This window comes from Eurosta solidaginis, chromosome 3, assembly GCF_040869045.1.
Source record: "Eurosta solidaginis isolate ZX-2024a chromosome 3, ASM4086904v1, whole genome shotgun sequence".
Classification (NCBI taxonomy): Eukaryota; Metazoa; Arthropoda; class Insecta; order Diptera; family Tephritidae; genus Eurosta; species Eurosta solidaginis.
The window spans coordinates 167,464,328-167,483,899 of record NC_090321.1 but is presented as its reverse complement, the minus strand read 5'-3'; the positions used below and the strand labels follow the sequence as shown (position 1 = coordinate 167,483,899).

Here is a 19,572-nt window from a genome sequence, read left to right as displayed (position 1 = left end):
AAATTTTACGAAATTTCTTTTTTGAGTCATGATTTCGCATTTTCTCAACTTTTCGAAATTTTTGGTATCGAAAAATCACGTATCGTTCGATTTTGTCCATGGCCAGCTCAAATCTATCCTGGCTCAATATAAGCCAGTGTACAAAATTGTTTAAAGATATCCCAATTTTTACTTAAGTTAATGACCGTACGTACTACCGTTATCCAACCAAAGTTGTTATACCCTTGTTTACAAGTACGCGTTGGTTATAAAAATAAGTTTGACATATTGAACTGGTTTCCTATCTGTGATAACACGATACGAGCACTGCAATTGCTAAAACTATTGTTAAATTTTTTTTTCCAACAAGGCGCGCAAATCGCTGCTTCGCTGTGCTGATTGGCGCCAATTAGCAACACCAAGGGAATATAATTCGTGTTTCACTTGGTCTTTCCAGCGGAGTGGGGAACACCCTCTTCCTCGGCTTCCTTCCCGGCTTCCCTCGGGTTCCGATAACAATACTTTTTTAGCGGACCATCATCTTTCATTCGTATAACATGACCTTAGCCAGCGTAGTCGCTGTATTTTAATTCGCTGAACTATATTGATGTCTGCATAAAGCATTTATTGGCAACAGCCGTTTTTCGCTGGATTCCAAAGCTGAAGTTGTTGTTAATGCTGATTCCCAAATAAACGAAGTATTTTCCTATTTCGAAATTATAGCTGTCAATAGTGGCGTGGTTACCAAGGCACAAATTAGCTGACTCTTTGCTTGATGACAGCTGGTAATACGTGTTGTCCTCTTTCACTGTCAAACCTATCTTTCTCCAGTTTGGAGAAAGCAGAACCTACAGAAGTGTTGAGGCCGATGATATCAATGTCGTTAGCATACGCCAGTGATTGCTCGTTTTATTTTGGATATTGTTCCATATCGGTTGTGCGACTAGAAAATTATCTCCAGCATCAAATTAAGGAAACCCTACGATAGGGGTCACCTTGTTTCAAAACTCGTTTAGTTTCGGAGAGCTCATTCCCAATTCTGGCTGAGCTCATGGTGTTACTCAACTTCATTCTGCAGAGTCGTATAAGTTTTGCATGGAATCAAAATTTAGACGTAGGGCATATAGGCAGCTCCTTTTTGTGCTGGCGAAGGCGATTTTGAAATCGAAGAAGAGATGATGTGTGTCAGTTCTTTTTTTGCGGGTTTCTTTCAAAATTTGGCGCATATCGAAAATCTGGCCGATGCAACATCTACCAAATCTGAAGCCGCACCGATACGGTCCAATCAGTTGGTTTATGGTGAGCTTCAATCTTTCGCACAATACGATTAGTGTTACTAAGAAAAGCTGACTCCGCGATAGTTGGCGCAATTTCTGGTGGGCTGTGCAAAGAACACTTAGATTTCAATCTTCGGGTCTACACTCTGTCGACCATATTGTTACGAATATTTGCAACACTAACGGAACTGCCATCTCTAAGCCGATGCTAAGCAGTGACTGTACGCACATCAATAACTCAATCATTATGTCTATACATATGTACGTACACGCAGCGGAGATGAGATGCCCAAACCCATGCAGACATCTTATTGAGATGCTCCTAAATGTAGGCAATTTTAATTGTGGAAGTGTCGCTCACACATACAAGCGCATGGGGTGTGAGAGAAGCTATACAAATTATACATCTGTAGTCGTAGCTGAGAAACCAACTAGTAAGTTCTGGAGTGGAAAAGCCTAGAAGTATGCAACTAGGAAATGGAAGAGTATAAAAATGTGAGAACAGTAGAGGCGAGAATTCAGTTTCATTTGAGCTATCAATCAGTTTGGTTATTAAGCCAGCTAGTTGCAAAGTATAGGTGTTATTGTGAAGTACTTTAATAAAGGCCATTTTTCCATTATTCAATATTGGAGTTATTTATTCAACAGTTTAGTGATTCGGACTTAGCAGAAGGGCAAATAAGAGTATTTGCAGTAAAATCGTTACAATTGGTGTCAGAAGAGGAATTGTTGAATAAATTCCGAAGACTTCGAATACAACTTGGACATGCCAAAGTTAAGTGAATTGAAGATCCAGCAACTGAAGAATGAGTTGGAGAGCCGTAGATTGAATACAACCGGCATTAAACTAGAACGTCAAGAACGACTACGGCAGGCAATGGATTTAGAAGGAATTGACGTGCAAGAGTATGACTTTCACCTTGTTGGTGAGGAAACGACAAAAGGAGACACGTTTAACATCCCAACTGGAATCACAGGAGACACGTTTAACATCCCAACTGGAATCACAGGAGACACGTATTACATCCAAGATGGAAACTCAACTGGCAGAACAGAAGACATATATGGTATCCCAAATGGAATCACAGAAGTCACGTATATCCGAAATGTCGTCACAAATAGCATTCAGGATTGAAGCACAGGAGGCAAGTATATCCGAAATGTCGGGACAAATTTCAGCACAGGTATCATGGCAGATCTCTGTACAACTAGAAGCCCGTATGGACGAAAAAATAATGCAGCTTGAGAACAAAATCGAGGCTGAGGTAGATGCTTTAAAAGGTCGTATACAGGAGCTGCAACTAAATCGCCCAGTTATTTCAGCAAGCAATACGAAGGTAAAAACACCATCCTTTGACGGTTCTGTTCCTTTCCAGGTCTTTAAGCTACAGTTTGAGAACACCGCAGCAGTGAAGAACTGGAATGTGGAAGATAAAGTTGCCGCACTCTTCGTAGCATTGAAAGGACCAGCTGCCGAAATCTTACAGACTATCCCTGAGCACGAACGGAACAGTTATGACGCATTGATGGCTGCTGTAGAACGGCGATACGGAAGCGAACACAGGAAACAGATATTTCAAATAGAATTGCAAAACCGTTACCAAAAAGCTAATGAGACTTTGCAAGAGTTTGCTTCGGATGTTGAAAGGTTGGCTCATTTGGCAAATGCGGACGCACCCGTGGAATACACTGAAAGGGTAAAAATCCAGAGCTTTATAAATGACATACGAGATGTGGAAACGAAGCGGGCTACATATGCGAATCTAAAACTAACATTTGCTGAAACGGTATCCCACGCATTGACTCAGGAAACAGCGTCACTTTTGAGTAACCCCGCATACAAAGCTCATCGCGTGGAAGTGGAATGGCCAGACTGGGTAGACACAATTTTGGAAGCATTAAAAGGAACGCAGCAGAAAAACGATGGTGCCGTCAAATGCTTCAAATCCACTCAATCGTTAAACGAAAGCGAGTCATCCGCAAGGGGCGACAGCTGGCTCCCTCAATTGAATGCCCCATAATCTCTATCTCGCAAATTGGAAGAAGGTCAAGCAATCTTACTGTCGGAGGACATGTGGATGGAAAGGAACGTTTACTGACTGACTGTAGATACGGGTGCATCCAATTCCATCATTCGATCAGATTTAGTCAACAAGAAGATAAGACCATTGCTTGGAGCAAGATTACGTACAGCCACGGTAGAGAAGTAGAATGTGAAGTAGCAATTGGGAACGTCACGGTTCTACACAATTTTATAGTGGCTGGTATTGTTGATGAAATCATAATTGGAGTGGACTTCTTAATCAACCAAGGCATCAAGATCGATATGCAAAGCAAGACGATGCGATATAAGAACATGGATGTTCCACTTAATTTCGGCTACGAGAGAGGCTACAGCAGTAAACGAGTGCTGGTGGAAGAGAGTCAGCAAATACCACCAAATTAAGAAGCAGTCATCTGGGCAAAGATTGATGGAGATTGTGGGACAAACAAATTGTGGGTTGTCGAAGCAGCAAATAAATCAGCACTGAACATACTTGTAGGAAAAACCCTGGCTATGACAAAACAAGATGGAAGTATTCCGGTAAGAGTACTCAATGAGTTCAAGTCACCATTAAATTTGACGAAAGGAGCTATTTTGGGAAGATGCCAAGAGGCCGAAGTAGTTATTAACTGTGAACAGCTCCAGGAACACGTTTCATATAGTAATACTGATCTTTCAAATGACATCACGGCATGGACGCAGGGGCTAGAGGAAGCCTATCAGGGTAAGGCAGAACAACTGCTCCTAAAGTACGCGAACATATTTGACCAGGATGGTTCCAAACCAGGCCGCACCAATGTTGTGAAACATCAAATTGACACTGGAGATGCGAGGCCGATCCGTCAAGCTCCACGTAGTGTTCCACTGGCGAAGCGGGGAGTTGTGAGTCAAATCATACAAGAAATGAGCGACAGCGGCGTCATCGAACCATCAGCTAGTCCATGGAGCTCACCGGTAGTACTTGTAAAGAAGAAGGATGGAAAAATGAGGTTTTGCGTGGACTACCGGAAGTTAAATGACGTTACGAAAAAGGATAGCTACCCATTGCCAAGAATTGACGACACTCTGGACTCGCTATCTGGTACGAAATGGTTTTCCACACTGGACTTGAAAAGCGGCTATTGGCAAGTTGAGGTGAAGAAGGAAGATAAAAAGAAAACAGCCTTCAGTGTCGGTGATGGTTTGTGGCAATTTACAGTGATGCCTTTTGGACTTTGTAATGCACCAGCTACTTTTGAGAGACTCATGGACCAGGTACTGAAAGGACTCCATTGGAAAACAAGCTTGGTGTACCTGGACGACATTATCGTATTGGGCAAGAACTTTGATGAACATCTTAAGAACTTGGAGGAAGTTTTCCAGAGAATAGCTGGCGCTGGTCTAAAGTTAAGTCCCAAAAAATGTGCGCTGTTTAAAAAGGAAGTAAATTATTTGGGTCACAAGGTAACGACAGAGGGCATCTACACTGCGAACGAAAAAATAGAGAAAGGATTGCCAAGACCACAGAACCTACATGAATTGAGAAGTTTCCTTGGGCTGTGCACATATTACCGCCGATTTGTACCAAATTTTTCCAGCGTAGCCCATAGCCTCCATGAGCTTACAAGAAAAAACAAAGCTTTTGAATGGAAGAAGGAGCAAGAAGTGGCTTTCCAAACATTGTGCACTGCCCCAATGTTAGCATATCCGATTCCAGGAGCAACATTTATTCTAGATACAGATGCGATTGGATATGCTATAGGAGGCGTTTTATCACAACTGGTCGATGAACAGGAGAAGGTAGTTGCATATTACAGCCGTTCGATTGGAAAACCAGAGAGGAACTACTGTGTTACGAGGAGAGAGCTGTTGGCATGGGTAGAATGCATTAAACATTTTCACAAATACCTCTACGGCCAGCGATTCCGTGTCAGGACAGATCACGCAGCGTTGAAATGGCTTCTGCAGTTCCGTAATCCGGAAGGACAATTGGCACGGTGGATCGAGCGACTTCAAAGCTATGACTTTTCCATTGAGCATCGAAAAGGTAGTACCCATGGAAATGCCGATGCAATGTCACGAAGACCATGAAGTTTGGAATGCAAGCACTGTTCAAAGGCCGAGGCTAAAGAAGACATTATAGATGTCCGGATAATGACTATAACGTGTACGGATGAATGGGACAAGGAACAACTAAGAAATTGTCAGCTAGACGATACAGATCTGTCACGTGTTATGCAAGGGCTCGAACGAAACGAAAGACAAAGCAGAGAGAAGATGTCAGCAGAGAGTCCCATTGCGAAGTCATATTGGGCACATTGGAACAGTTTAGAATTGATATCCGGTTGCTTGCATCGAGTATGGGAGAGTGAGGATGGTCAATGCAAGAAGAAACTGATAGTTGTTCCCAGAAAGAGGATTCCTGACGTGCTCAGCGAGCTGCATAATGGTCCAAGTGGAGGTCATCTTGGAATCACAAAGACACTTGAGAAAATTAAGCAGAGATTCTATTGGGTTGGTTGCCGTCAGTCGGTCACCGAGTGGATTGCCAACTGCGAGGTATGCAACTGAGCGAAAGGGCCCAAAACCCGAAGTCATGGCCAGATGAAGCATTATATTTCAGGTGCACCATTTGAAAGGATCGCCATGGATGTCGCAGGTCCATTTCCTACTAGCAACCGCGGAAACAAATACGTACTGGTGGTTATGGATTATTTCAGTAAATGGCCAGAGGTATACACAATCCCAAACCAAGAAGCAGAAACAGTAGCAGAAGTGGTTAAAAACGAATGTGTTGCAAGGTACGGTTTACCAATGGAGTTACATTCTGACCAAGGCAGGAATTTTGAATCAGCTGTGTTCCAAGAAATGTGCAAGAAGTTGGGCATTCGAAACACACGGACAACTGCATTTCTTCCTCAGTCCGATGGTATGGTGGAACGTTTCAATAGAACATTGGAGGAGCATTTAAGGAAAGTAGTAGACAAATACCATAAGGACTGGGATACACACATATCATTATTCTTGATGGCCTACCGATCGGCAGTACATGACACAACGGGCCAAACTCCCGCAAAGGTAATTTTTGGCAATGACCGTCGACTGCCAGCTGATTTGAAGTATGGAATAGATGCCGATGCGGAGAGGAATGTCAAGAAATCTACTGGTGTCTTGGACGAAGAGCTGAGAGAGATACACGATCTAATAGGGCAACGAGCAAAGATTATGAGTGACAAGATGAAAGGGAGGTACGATAAAGCAATTAATTCGGAAGGGTTTCAGGAAGGAGATTTGCTATACAACCCACAACGAAAAAAGGTTTGTCCCCGAAATTGCAGTGTAACTGGGAAGGCCCATACAAAGTTGTAAAACGGATCAACGATGTAGTGTACCGCATACAAACCATTGGCAAACCACGAACCAAATTGAAAGTGGTTCATTTGGAGAGGCTAGCAGCGGTTAGATCGAGAGATTTGTCTGATCGGGACGATCAGACTTAGGTGGAGGGCAGTGTTACGAATATTTGCAACACTAAGGGGTACTGCCATCTCTAAGCCGATGCTAAGCAGTGACTGTACGCACATCAATAACTCAATCATTATGTCTACACATATGTACGTACACGCAGCGGAGATGAGATGGCCAAACACATGCAGACATCTTATTGAGATGCTCCTAAATGTAGGCAATTATAATTGTGGAAGTGTCGCTCACACATACAAGCGCATGGGGTGTGAGAGAAGCTATACAAATTATACATCTGTAGTCGTAGCTGAGAAACCAACTAGTAAGTTCTGGAATGGAAAAGCCTAGAAGTATGCAACTAGGAAATCAAAGAGTATAAAAATTCGAGAACAGTAGAGGCGAGAATTCAGTTTCAGTTGAGCTATCAATCAGTTTGGTTATTAAGCCAGCTAGTTGCAAAGTATAAGTGCTATTGTGAAGTACTTTAATAAAGGCCATTTTTCCATTATTCAATATTGGAGTTATTTATTCAACAGTTTAGTGATTCGTACTTAGCAGAAGCGCAAATAAGAGGATTTGCAGTAAAATCGTTACAATATTTTGCATAGAAGTTGATACATGTGCCTTACCCACTCTTCGCAGCCGTATTTATATAGCTCCGAAGGCAATCTACCAGCTCTCGCGGCCTTGTTATTTTTCAATCTGGTTATAGCTATTCTGACTTCGTCAAAGTCGGTTGTGGGAACACCAATTCCATCATCATCGATTGAGGGCTCGGGGTTATCATCTTTCATGGATCTTTCATTGCTTTCTCCATTTAGGAGTACTGAGAAGTGTTACCTCCATAATCTTAGCACTCTTTGAACATCAGTTACCAGGTCGTCGTTTTCATTTTTAAAGGAGTTTTCCCGGGCTGAAACCCCTTTTTCTGTCGCCGATTTTTTGGTAAAATTTGCGAGCGTTATTCCTGGGGCCAGCAGCTCAAGCTCCTCGCACTCACGCCTTTTTCCATCTGCTTTATTGCCTGCAAAGACGTCTCGCTGCCCTTTTCAACTCGCGGTAGGTTTACACACTCTTCTTGTTGCATTCGCTTTTAACATAGCCCTATAGGCAGCGTTCTTTTTTTCGGTTGCAACGCGGCATTTCTTATCGTACTAGTTGATTTTCCGTGGTCGACCTCAAACTTTCCCTGTGTTTTATGTTTCTTGCTTTAAGCCACGGAGAAGCGAACGCGTACTTTGGCTGCAAAGAGAGTGATCCGAGTCTATGTTACGTCCTCGACTTGTGCGTACATCTGCCTCCCGTTTATCACAAGGTGATAGATTTGGTTACATGTATTTCAATCAAGGGACATCCATGTTGCTTGATGTATATATTTATTCCTAAACCTGGTGCTAGTTTTGACCAGGTTTCGAGTACCAGCGAAGTCGATCAGCCTCAGTCCGTTAGGGAAGGTTACGTTGTGGAGGTTGAAATTTCCGACCGTGGGGTCAAAATACCTTATTTGCCCACCCTGGCGTTAATGTTGCAAATAACGACCTTTATATCATGGCGGAGGAAGCGCTCGTATGTGCACTCTGTGCGCTCGTAGAATGCGTCCTTCACCTCATCGTCCTTCTCCTCCTCCAGTGCATGGGTGCAGATGAATGAGATATTGAACAATTTATATTGTATACGGTTAGCGGCGAGACGTTCGTCCACACGCGTGAACGATAGTACTTGGCGACGAAGTCTTTCTCTCACCACAAATCAACACCAAAATTGCGCTCATTTGCATGATCACTCCAGTAAATGCCAAACTTTTTGATTGTCTTTTTTCCTTTCTTCGTTCATCGCATTTCTTGGATGGTGGTAATTAAGGGAACGGACGACTCAGGTGCATGCCCCTAAAGTGTAAGCCTTTAAGTATGTACCGCTGTCGTCATCAAAAAAGGATTTTACCTTTATCCGAGGCTTTGCTAGGATGTTCATTGATGTGGCGGGTCCCAAGCCCAAGACAGCCGCATGCATCCGAACCGTGTGGTGATCAGACGCTGCCTACGAAGTCGGTCAGATAGCCCTTAAATCGATTAAGGCAAAATGACCTAGCTAGGTTGTGGCCTTCTTACATTAGCTCACCACTGAACGGATGCTCAGTGGCTACCCAAAATAAGGAAACTTTTCTGCAAACAACCTGAAGTAGTGGGCTGCTTGAACAACATGCAAAAGAATCACCCTGGCCATTCCCTGATGAATGGCAATCAGCCATGATCTACCTTCGTAGACTTCTTCACACGCTCCACCCTCGATGCATTACAGACTTTAGGACTTAGTTAAAATACAAATTGATTAGCATTTCAGTTAAGTTAAAATTCCAAATATACTTCTTGAAGACAAGGTTTCCTGAGCTGGATAGAATTCTCAACCGAAAATAAATATTCTCCATTATATATGATCATGAAGCGGCCGATGTTTTAAATGTATATAGAATATAATATGTCTGGATGGTACATCTATAAATTTTTTTATACAAGAAACCCAACTGTCAAGCCAAATACCTCTGCTCCGCGCACACTCCGCGGTTTTAAATTCATCGATCTTGTGTGTTTTATAAGCACTTTTAAAAGTATATATTATTGAGAAGCGTATTCTTCTTTCCACAAATGCTGCCGTCTTATTTTATAAATTTTCCCCAACTAATTCAATCTCAGTAAAGCGGTTAGCCTACTATCTGAGTGGAGATTGAACACAGCTATTAAGGATGTCTTTTGTTTTGTGATATAATAAAAATTAAAAGCACATACACTGAGAAGTTTCTGGCACTTTAAAATGTAAAATCCTTATTATAGGATTTTCTGTGTAGATCGTGTTGTATTGTCGTTTAACCGTTTAAACGGTTATGGCCGTTAAACAAGGCGCACCAGTCGTTACTTCGTTGTGTTAACGGCGCCAGTTCGTAACCTCCAAATTTCTATCTATGTCCTCTCACTATAATTTGATCTCGACGAACCCATCTATCAGTTTCACAAAACGAATGAAGAGGCGTATCTGTTGCCCTGCCCTTACAGTAGAAGAGTTGAGATGCCGAAAATCGGAGCTTGTAATAAAAACTAAAGAGTAGCAAATTTTTTGACTAAACTGACCGCTCTTTATTCATTTGAAACTTTAAAAAACAAATCATTAATATTACAACATAATTCTATACAGGAACGGAAAATTTGTATCTCAAACCATGAACTACCCAAAATTTGACCCTTTTATTGAAGTGGCTCATTAGTTTAGAAAGGAACTTATAGTTTCTTACAAAGTAATAAATACTAATTGCAGCAATTCAAATTATATTTTAAAAAAACATAAATATATATACATATATATGCTATTTAATAATTACGTACACACATATGTATATAGCATGTATAAAATAATATTGGTTATACAAATACAAAAAATGCTAACAACTTTATATATATATTTCTAAATTATACTCAGACAATTTTACATTAATATGCCATAATTCCCTTTCATGTACATTTATATAAAATAGTGCATATCTGCAATACATATGCATGTTTGTATGTAGGTGTGTATATAGTAAAATTCAGTTTCTGAGTAAAAACGTACAACCTTTGATTATTGACCCATATATTTGAAAATTGCAAATTTTCATTTTCCAAAGATTCTAAGCTATTACTCATTACTTTATTTGAGTCAATTGTGAGTAGCTTTTATTTACCTAAAAAACTTAAATGCTACTTTTTGTTCTTATGGCTTACGTGTATATATGTATGTATATATATTAGGGTGTGTCGATTTGTATGGACCAAAGTTAACCGACATCGCGCCATCGATTTTTCGATAAGATTTGGGCTCAGGAAAAAAATTTCCATTACGCATACTCAAAAAAATAATTTTCGAGCCTGCGAAATTTCATTTTTTTGCTTTGATTTTTAAGGTTTTTTTTTTCAAAAAATTGTTATCGACAACGTTTTTAGCGAACATTTTTGGGTCGGACAGGGTATATATATGAAAATTTTTTAATAGGTCATGAAAAAAACCTTAAAAATCAAAGTCAAAAAAAAATTTTTTTTTTTTGGTATACTAGTGGAACTTTTTTTTTCCTGAGCCCAAATTCTATCGAAAAATCGATGGCGCGATATCGGTTAACGTTGGTCCATACAAATTGACCCACCCTAATATAAAAAAGTATTTTTTTTAACTGTTATCGCCAACGTTTTTAGCGGACATTTTTGGGTCGGACCGGGTATACATGAAAATTTTACAATCAAATGAAATTTTTTTTAGTAGGTCATGAAAAAAACCTTAAAAATCGAAGTCGAAAGGAGTAAAAAAAATGAAATTTCGCAGGGTCGCAAATTATTTTTTTGGGTATGCGTAGTGGAACTTTTTCTTCCTGAACCCAAATCCTATCGAAAAATCGATGGCGTGATATCAGTTAATAAATCGACCCAGTCTAATGTATATACTTATGTTCATCCATTACTCCGCACGTGCGTACATTTATAATAACAATCTCATATTGCAAACAAAATTTATTTTAGCTTAATACAACACAATAAATTGGTATATTTTATAAAAATTGGATATTTAGCGCTGTCGATTGACATATGCTGATATGTATGTTGTTAGCTACTTAAGTTCGCTAATGATCGATCAAAAGCGTGATATGTATTTTGTAATATTTAATGAATTATTATTATTAATAATCATCACCTGCATTACTTCCTTACGATTTTAAATTTTTTTATTTACTTCAAAAAAAAAATAATTTTTAGTTTAACTAAATACAACTTTTTATTAAAATGACAGTGTTCGGACTTTCATACAGCATTTTGTGGATTGTTGAATAAGTATGTAGGGAAATTAAAAGGACATATACTGCAATAATATAACCTTAATTTGTCGAATATATAAAGCAGACTTTTAGTAAAATTCGATCAGATAAGAAAATTATTGTAGGCAGTTGTGGAATGTAATGTTTTTTATATCAAAGAATGCTAATTTGGTATTAACTTACAATATGTTTGCTATTTTTTCCGCTTTCAATCGAAAAAATGTATTGAAATACTAAACTATTTATTTTTTAATTTCTTTTGTTTTTTATGTGATGCTCGCTGGTGCAGAGTATAATTTTATTTCATTTGAAAGGTACTCATTTTGTATTCTTGATTTTTATTGTGAAATTGTTTTTAATCAACCTATAAACGAAAATCAAAACAATGCCTTTTATGTATGCTGGATATATTGAATACAACTAATTTACAATTATATAACAAGTTTTAAGTCGAGATTATTTGGGCTGCATAAAAGGAGCACGAGACAATTCTGGCTTTACCAAGGAATATACGATTGTATAGTTTTTTTTAGAAACGCAAATCAATATTTTTGCTTTACTATCGCTTTGGTTACTTTATTTCCTTTTTGGTTACTTGGTTTTTTGTCTATATTTCTGTATTTTTGGAAAATGCTTGGTTAATGTTTTGCTTGAATTTTTAAAGATACTGTTTTTGTATGCTCAAAAACTTTCCTTTTTATTTGTTTTTTCCTTCATCTTGGATTTCTCGGATTTCTTTAATAATTATGTTATTATCATAACACGTCAAATGTTTATGAGTTTGTTTTCCGATGTTACAAAAAATTACATTAGTACAGAATTAGTGTAGAACCTTCAGCGAAAAATTGTAGTAGAAAGTACCTTAAGTAGTATTTTAGTAGTGATAGTAACCTTGCAAATGCCAACAGGTTTTGGGAAAATTATTAATTTTTTACTTAAAGCTTCGTTATATTATAAGGAGTTATATTGCTTATGTTATTTTTCCAGAATTTGTTTGAATAACTCAGTAATTAAGAATTTTATTCAGTAACACACTGTCTCAGAATTTGTTTCAAAACGGCCCAGCTGATTATAAATTTAACGCATTTTAACATGAGAAAAGAGGTTTGTTAAAAAATTCTATGGTAGGGCGTTCTTCAACTTAATTCTGAGATAGGCCGATTTCGAAACAGGATATTTTTGAAAAATACTTAGAGATATGGTGAGTCCGAACTGGAAGCCGATATATGGTAATACTCCACTTAGCATCAAAATGGGAAAAATGTGAGTTTCTTAGAACTTAAACTCAGGATTTAACTTTGACAGAAGAGTTCAGCTTATGTTCGGTTTTTCGGCCAACCATGAACTTCAATTTTGATTTAGATCTCGTATGTTTTTAGGAAGTCCACGATTCCGTAGTTTTCATAAAATTTCCTTTCTTCATACCATAGTCCATAATATACTACCACAAAATCAGAAGAATACGTAGGAAGGAATAAAAGCAGAAAAATAATACTAAGGAATTATGCAGTTCAGTACTTATTGGGCAATTGTAAATGGTTTGCCACCCACCTATTTCTACTACTCAAATTGTTTCATAAGTTTGCAAGAAACAACACAGTAAATAGATGTCAATTCAATTTGGGAGCAAAATTTCCGCAGTTGTCAAATATTTTTTGATTGAACCGTGGTGTAGAACTAGATTACTTGCCGGCAACGCCTAGTAGAAAACCGAATCAAATAAAAGATGTTACAGACGCTGTTCTCCAATGTATACGATTTTGATGATTTCATTTAATACTTTTGTTTGAAACGGTTCCTTGCCATACGGGTAACATTTCCTATTTCGTTTCTTTAAGAAAAGCTTTTACCAGAAGAAGTTAGCAGAGAAGTAAGTTCTCTTGATCTTGCCTAGAAACTGTTTAGTAGGACTTTATCATGGAAGGCGCTTAAAAACTTCTTTTCACTGCAAATTTTTGATAAAATATACAGGCATATTCTACAAATCGTTTTCGTATGATATTTTGCAATTATTCGTTTTCAAATCGCCCAAAATGTTCTACAAATCGTACCGTTTTTGAGTTTCTGGTCATAAGTAAATCGCTTTATCCACCTGTTCTGTAAATCGGAATCGTTTAAATTTACTTAGTTTGATTTCGGCCACTAAACAGTTGGCGATGTTAATGCAAAACAAAAAGTTAACGTTAATTAATAAACATTAATATATATGACGACCACCGTGGTTGGTAGCATGCTCTGCCTACCACACCGAAGATCCTGGACTCACGCCCCGGGCAAAGTACCATCAAAATTTTAGAAATAAGTTTTTTCAATCAGAAGAAAGTTTTTCTAATCGGGGTCGCCCCTAGGCAGTGATTTGGCAAGCACTCCGTGTGTATTTCTGCCATGAAAATCTTCTCAGTGAAAACGCATCTTATGCGGTTTGGAGTCGGCCTAAAACATATAGGTCCGTCCCGCCAATATGAAGGAAAAACTAAACGGAGAACGACGCAAATCGGAAGGGAAGCTCGGCCAAAAATCTCTTCGGAGGCTATCGCTCCTTACATTTATTGCTCAATATAAAGAAAAATTTTAATGATTAGTTATAGAAAACATAAATAAAAAATCATAGAAAAAACCAAAAAAAAAAATTTGCTGAAAACTAGAGCTTACGATTTCTTCTCGAACGTAAGCGAGATTTTTGAGACCCGAGAAATCGAGAACTTGACTTCTCTCGAGATTCTCGTGGCTCGAAGCACTCGTAAATCTCGCGAGCTTCTCGACATAAACTTAATTGCTGTATGAACCATGATACAAAAAAGAAGATAGTTCCACTCAAAAATTTTTTGACGTATTTGAGGCGTTGCTATACCGTTACTGTTTAAGGCGAAATTTTGGTTTTCGGGATGGAAATTTCCTTTAGGATGAAAACGCAATGGTCATCTGAGACAATAATACTATGCTTTAGAACGTGTTATGTGCATACATATCTATTGAGAATAAAGTAAAACATGCAGTTTTATTGAAAAATAGTGGATAATAACTCATACATTGGTTAATAACTCATATCTTTATGGCAGCTTGACCCCTAGACAGAACAAAAAAAAAAGAAAAATCCTGTTTTTGTACAGTGGATATTTCTCAAGGCATGTTGAGAAAAAGTGTACCTCCAATGTCTGCAGTGAGTGGTAGGTGTTTAATTTGTTACGTTTGTCGGACGCCACATCCATGTCAATGCTAAAAGGGCACAGAATGTGTATAGGCGGGGCTTGCCACAAGGTGACCCCTGGTACAACGGGCAAACGAACTCTCATAACTAGTGGCTAACCCGCAGAGCTACAGGGCAATGTTCTCTCTAAAAAATGGTTTATCAATTCCCTCCTCAAGCGCTACGCCTGAATTATACAATAAATAAAAAATGTGGACTTGTAACCAATTTATCACCATTCAATTTCATAAAAATTGTGTTTAAGTATGCTAAACACTTTTTGGAAATTGCTTTGTCGGTTTGTAAGGACCTCCTTTGAGCAAGCAATTGACAAACGTGTATGTTCTGAGCAAACGTACGGACACTTAAGAAGGCTATATTCCCTTGCTTTGTATACTTTGATCCATCTTTCTTCCACTAAAACAATTTTCGGGAGCTCGAAAAACTTATTAAAAACCTTGTTTTCTAGGCTGATATTTGGTATTAAAATATTTCCAAGGCCTGGGGCTCATATTTTTTCTTTTTTATTTAAAATGACTATGAAAGTAATTTAGTTGCATTCGTTGATATGAAATCCATCAAAATTAGAAAAATTCGCAACATTTTTCAATCTGGTAGCTTGTTTTTGGTGAAATTGTCATTGTCCCCGCAAAAGTCAAGTGGCTAACGTCACGCTTACGGCCCGATTCTTAGCGTTACCGGTAAAATAGTACCCAGAACATTATGTAACCGAAAATCGTTACCAGTTGTTTTATTCGCGATTCTGGCCAAAGTGGTAACGCTGTCATCACCGAAAAACTCACCATTGTCTGTGGTGAAATTTAAAGTTGGTTTTCTTCGTTTTACCCATGGCGGAACGATACAAGGTGGCAGCATGGGACAGCTGAATAAAAACTTTTTTTTTTAATTTGATACATCAACTTCCGGCGCAGTACGATTTTGACATTTGTCCATCGAATTTACAAAAACGAAGTACATGGAATTTTTATTTATGTTTGTAGGTATGTCACCATGTTGCTACCGTGTATGGTTCCGCCATGGCTTTACCGACGATGTGTCACTCGTAGATACGATGTTAACGAATAAACGGGACGATGTGTATATACATATGTGCATACATGCATACGTTTTTACCAGGCATGCTTAACGAACGAAACGATATCATTTCGTTACGATAATCAACGCTAATAAACGAAACGAAGTCACTTCGTTTCGTTTATTAACGTTAAGATCGTCAAATTAACGTTAATTTGTCGTTCTTAACGTTAATAAACGAAACGAAATGACTTCGTTTCGTTTATTAACGTTGATTATCGTAACGAAATGATATCGTTTCGTTCGTTAAGCATGCCTGGTTTTTACATAGCTATATTGTAATATATACTGTGAAAGTACATGGAAACAAATATGTATAGCAAGAGGCAACAGTTTTTTACTATTATGTTTACTTATTTGCGCTCACAATTCTTTATTTTTCAGTATTGCCTTTTTCTAAACAGCAGCTTTTGTTTTGTTACATCGATGTTACCACCTATTTTAGTGGGTAAACAATTATCCGGCTACTTTCGTGGGCAGAATACCAAAAGGGTACAAAAGTTACCACATGAAGAAAGTTGCCGTGGTGAAGAAAGTTGTTACCACATTAGAATCAGGCTGTTTTTTTTTTACTTGTGAATTGTTTGTTGATTATATTGCTTTCCAATGACATTTAACTCAAAACATATTTATTATATACATATAATTTTGTTCGCAATATTTTATTTTTTTAACGAGACGTCGACTCGCGAGCTTCTCTACTTCCAATTTTCGCGAGATTCTCGAATCTCGACATAATCGTAATACTCGCGAGCTTCTCGACTTTCAATTCAGTCGCTGCATTGGCAGTATTCTATACATTTCGGTGCTTTTTCCCGAGAGGGCGAGACTCGCGAGAAATCGTAAGCTCTACTGAACACACGCATTTTAACCATGGTCCTCTCGTATGCTAGTTGAAATTCGAAGATCAAGCGTGTAATATTTTTAATGGGAAAAAATCTAAGTATCTATGAATTTTAGTAAAACGGACCTATTTTCAGGACACCTAGTAAAATAAAATCGCGCCAATTGCTGTTTTGGTTACGTTATTTCAAATCGCGCGAATTCCAGGAAATGTTCTCTTGTTTTTTTTTTTTTTTGTAAGTTTTTAAGAACCATAAGGGTTTACGGAAAAAAACCTAACTTTATATGTAGAAAGTGTCCACACTATATTTTTTAAGATTAAAGCGATAAATGTGACAACAGTCGGGAAAAAGTCCGAACACTGAATGAGTTATGAAGTAAAAACTTGCAACGATTTTGGTAAATTTATACTTTTAACTGAAAAGGTGTAATATTGCTTTGGTAATCTTTTGTTACCACTTGACTACAAGCTAAATTTAATGAATTGATTTTTATTTTCCCATATTTTTAGTTGAATGCAAGGATTGCTTTATTGCTTTTTGCAATCCTCATGCTCACATTATGAGTACAAACTACTTATTCCATAATCAGTTCTTGTGAATTTTGTGTTCGTTTACTTATGTTTGTGTTTTCTTCTAGGCCCAAAATTGCATATTAGTTTTAGTAAGTATTATTTAATTATGTATGTAAATCTTAATACCTAACCGTGGGGACGACAAACAAATGTACATACATATTTTGTTATAGATTTCTTGTAAAAACCATGGAATTCAGAGGGAATTAAATATCATAAAGAGCTTTAGAGTGCCTTACATAAATTATTTTCATATATATTTTTTTTATAATTTTTAAATATTAACAAACTCAAAAATGATTGTATCTCACAACAACAACATTTAGTTTTAGCATTAATAGCTTCCCTTTTGACGTAAGACTATTTCACATAATTTGTACATATATAAATATGTCAACATATGTACATATGTAAATGTTTGCGTTTTTTTTTTTTTAAATTTAAAATAATAAATGCTTTTAGCAAACATTTAGCAATAAACTTTTAGTAAACCTTATACTTATATAGCAAAGACAATTAGAGTAAATATTTAAGCTGCTTAGTTTCATAGATTTTTCCTTTTCTGCAAATAAATATTCCCAAAAACATCTCGCACGCATTTTATTTAGCCATACATAAAAAATATGTAGGTATATATATATATGTATTTATGGAGGTGCGTGTGAATGTGTACGAGTACTTAGTATAATCCTAATAAAAAACCTTTATTTCACAGAAAATATCTATGTATGTGTATATATTATTGAATGTGTATAAGTATGTTTGTATTTATGTAGTACTTTTAATGGCATTTCTTTGATATGTATATTTTTGTTGTACGAGTATGTTAAAATTTGAAAAAACAAAAACAAACACATTTAACGCAATTTTGAATACTTCGTAAGTGTTAGCGCGTATCTATGACAATCTACATACTGCATTTGTAAAGATATTGATATGTATTTTTATTTATTACATTGCTTCACATTACTCGTGATATGGTCCTTGGCATGTTTCTTCGAACCAGGTGATATGTTAAATTTAAACTTTACGCACAACTGCAAATGTGCTAACGATCATTACGGTGCAAAGGTTGACTTGCATTACAGTACTTTTGGACGAAGCCGCTTTGTTTCCGACACAGTGCATCTTCTCCAGTGGCATTGCTTGCACGAAATATTCTCGATTTTCGATTGGCATGTGACATACGGGCTTTTTCTTTTGCGCCATTTCATCATCTTTATTTTTGAGATCCTGCAAAAGTCTTGGGAACCATGTAAGCTCACACGAACAGATTAACGGATTATCTGTAGAATGGCAAAACAAATTTGTTATTTTTATTTTGCAAATACATTCAAACAAAAATCTGACAGGTCTATACCTAGTAGTGAGCTTTCAGTAATAATAATGCAAAATAGAAGTTGCCACTCAAAATATTTTTTGCCACCGTTGAATCTGGGTTATTACTTTTGCGAAATCTGATTAGTACAACTCACTTAGTTTCAAAGATTCAACTTGGGATTGCAAGTGGTAATACACAGGTTGGCGTCCTGCCGTCCCTGGACGCTAGCAGTGGACGAACTCTTTTAGAGTCTCTCAAAAATAGAATCCTCTGTCAGCTATAGGAGGACGATATTTTTACTCTTGCAAAAGGAAAATTTGGAAGCATTCAATGTGATTTAATGCAAATTACCTTTTAGTTAACGAAAGAATTGTAAAGCTAAACATCAATCCTGTTAAGACGGCTATTATTTCGATAACCAGCTGGAGAACATTGGGTGAGGATTCAAGTTGCATTTGATGAATACCTCTTGGAGAAATTGAGTGAGCTACATGAAAGTCACATTTGGCAAAAGCATATCGAAGATCACAATAGCAATAATGGTGTGCATTCGCATTGATGAATTTACACCATGGTGGTAAGGCCCATGATAGATCAGATCAGATGGAGCGATACTTAAGCCAAGCACACGGTGGTGAACTTAGCTAAGGAGCGCCTTGACAGCGACCAAGTAACCCTGTCACGGAATATAAAAGGATTGAGAGAACATATCCGGTCATCAATCTTCTTAGCTGTGACATTAAAAAGCTCATTATTTTCGAGAATCAATTTAAAATAGAGTTGCGTCACAAAAACAGAGTCGAAGCGTATCAGGCATTCATATGGTACACAGCCTGTGTAGAGATCCACTGTTAATGGCGTGAAACACAATGCGATATAAAACCATAACCGCCACGAAAACAGAACTTTATCAGGAATACTCATAGCTCACTGCAATGCACATGCACAAATGAGGCAAATTGTATCGCTGACTCTAT

At 37.6% G+C, this 19,572-nt stretch overlaps 1 protein-coding gene across 10 annotated transcripts in view; it reads right to left on the bottom strand.

Moving 5' to 3' along the window:
- Positions 1 to 16,085: 16,085 nt before the first annotated feature.
- Positions 16,086 to 19,572, bottom strand: part of LOC137244589 (leucine-rich repeat-containing protein 15) — an 80,150-nt gene continuing 76,663 nt past the window's right edge. For all 10 annotated transcript variants that reach the window (XM_067773802.1, XM_067773803.1, XM_067773804.1 and 7 more), the window contains one exon: positions 16,086 to 18,560. In XM_067773802.1, the coding sequence (XP_067629903.1) occupies positions 18,295 to 18,560 (266 nt within the window). In that variant the 3' untranslated portion in view covers positions 16,086 to 18,294. The remainder of the gene's footprint in view (positions 18,561 to 19,572) is intronic.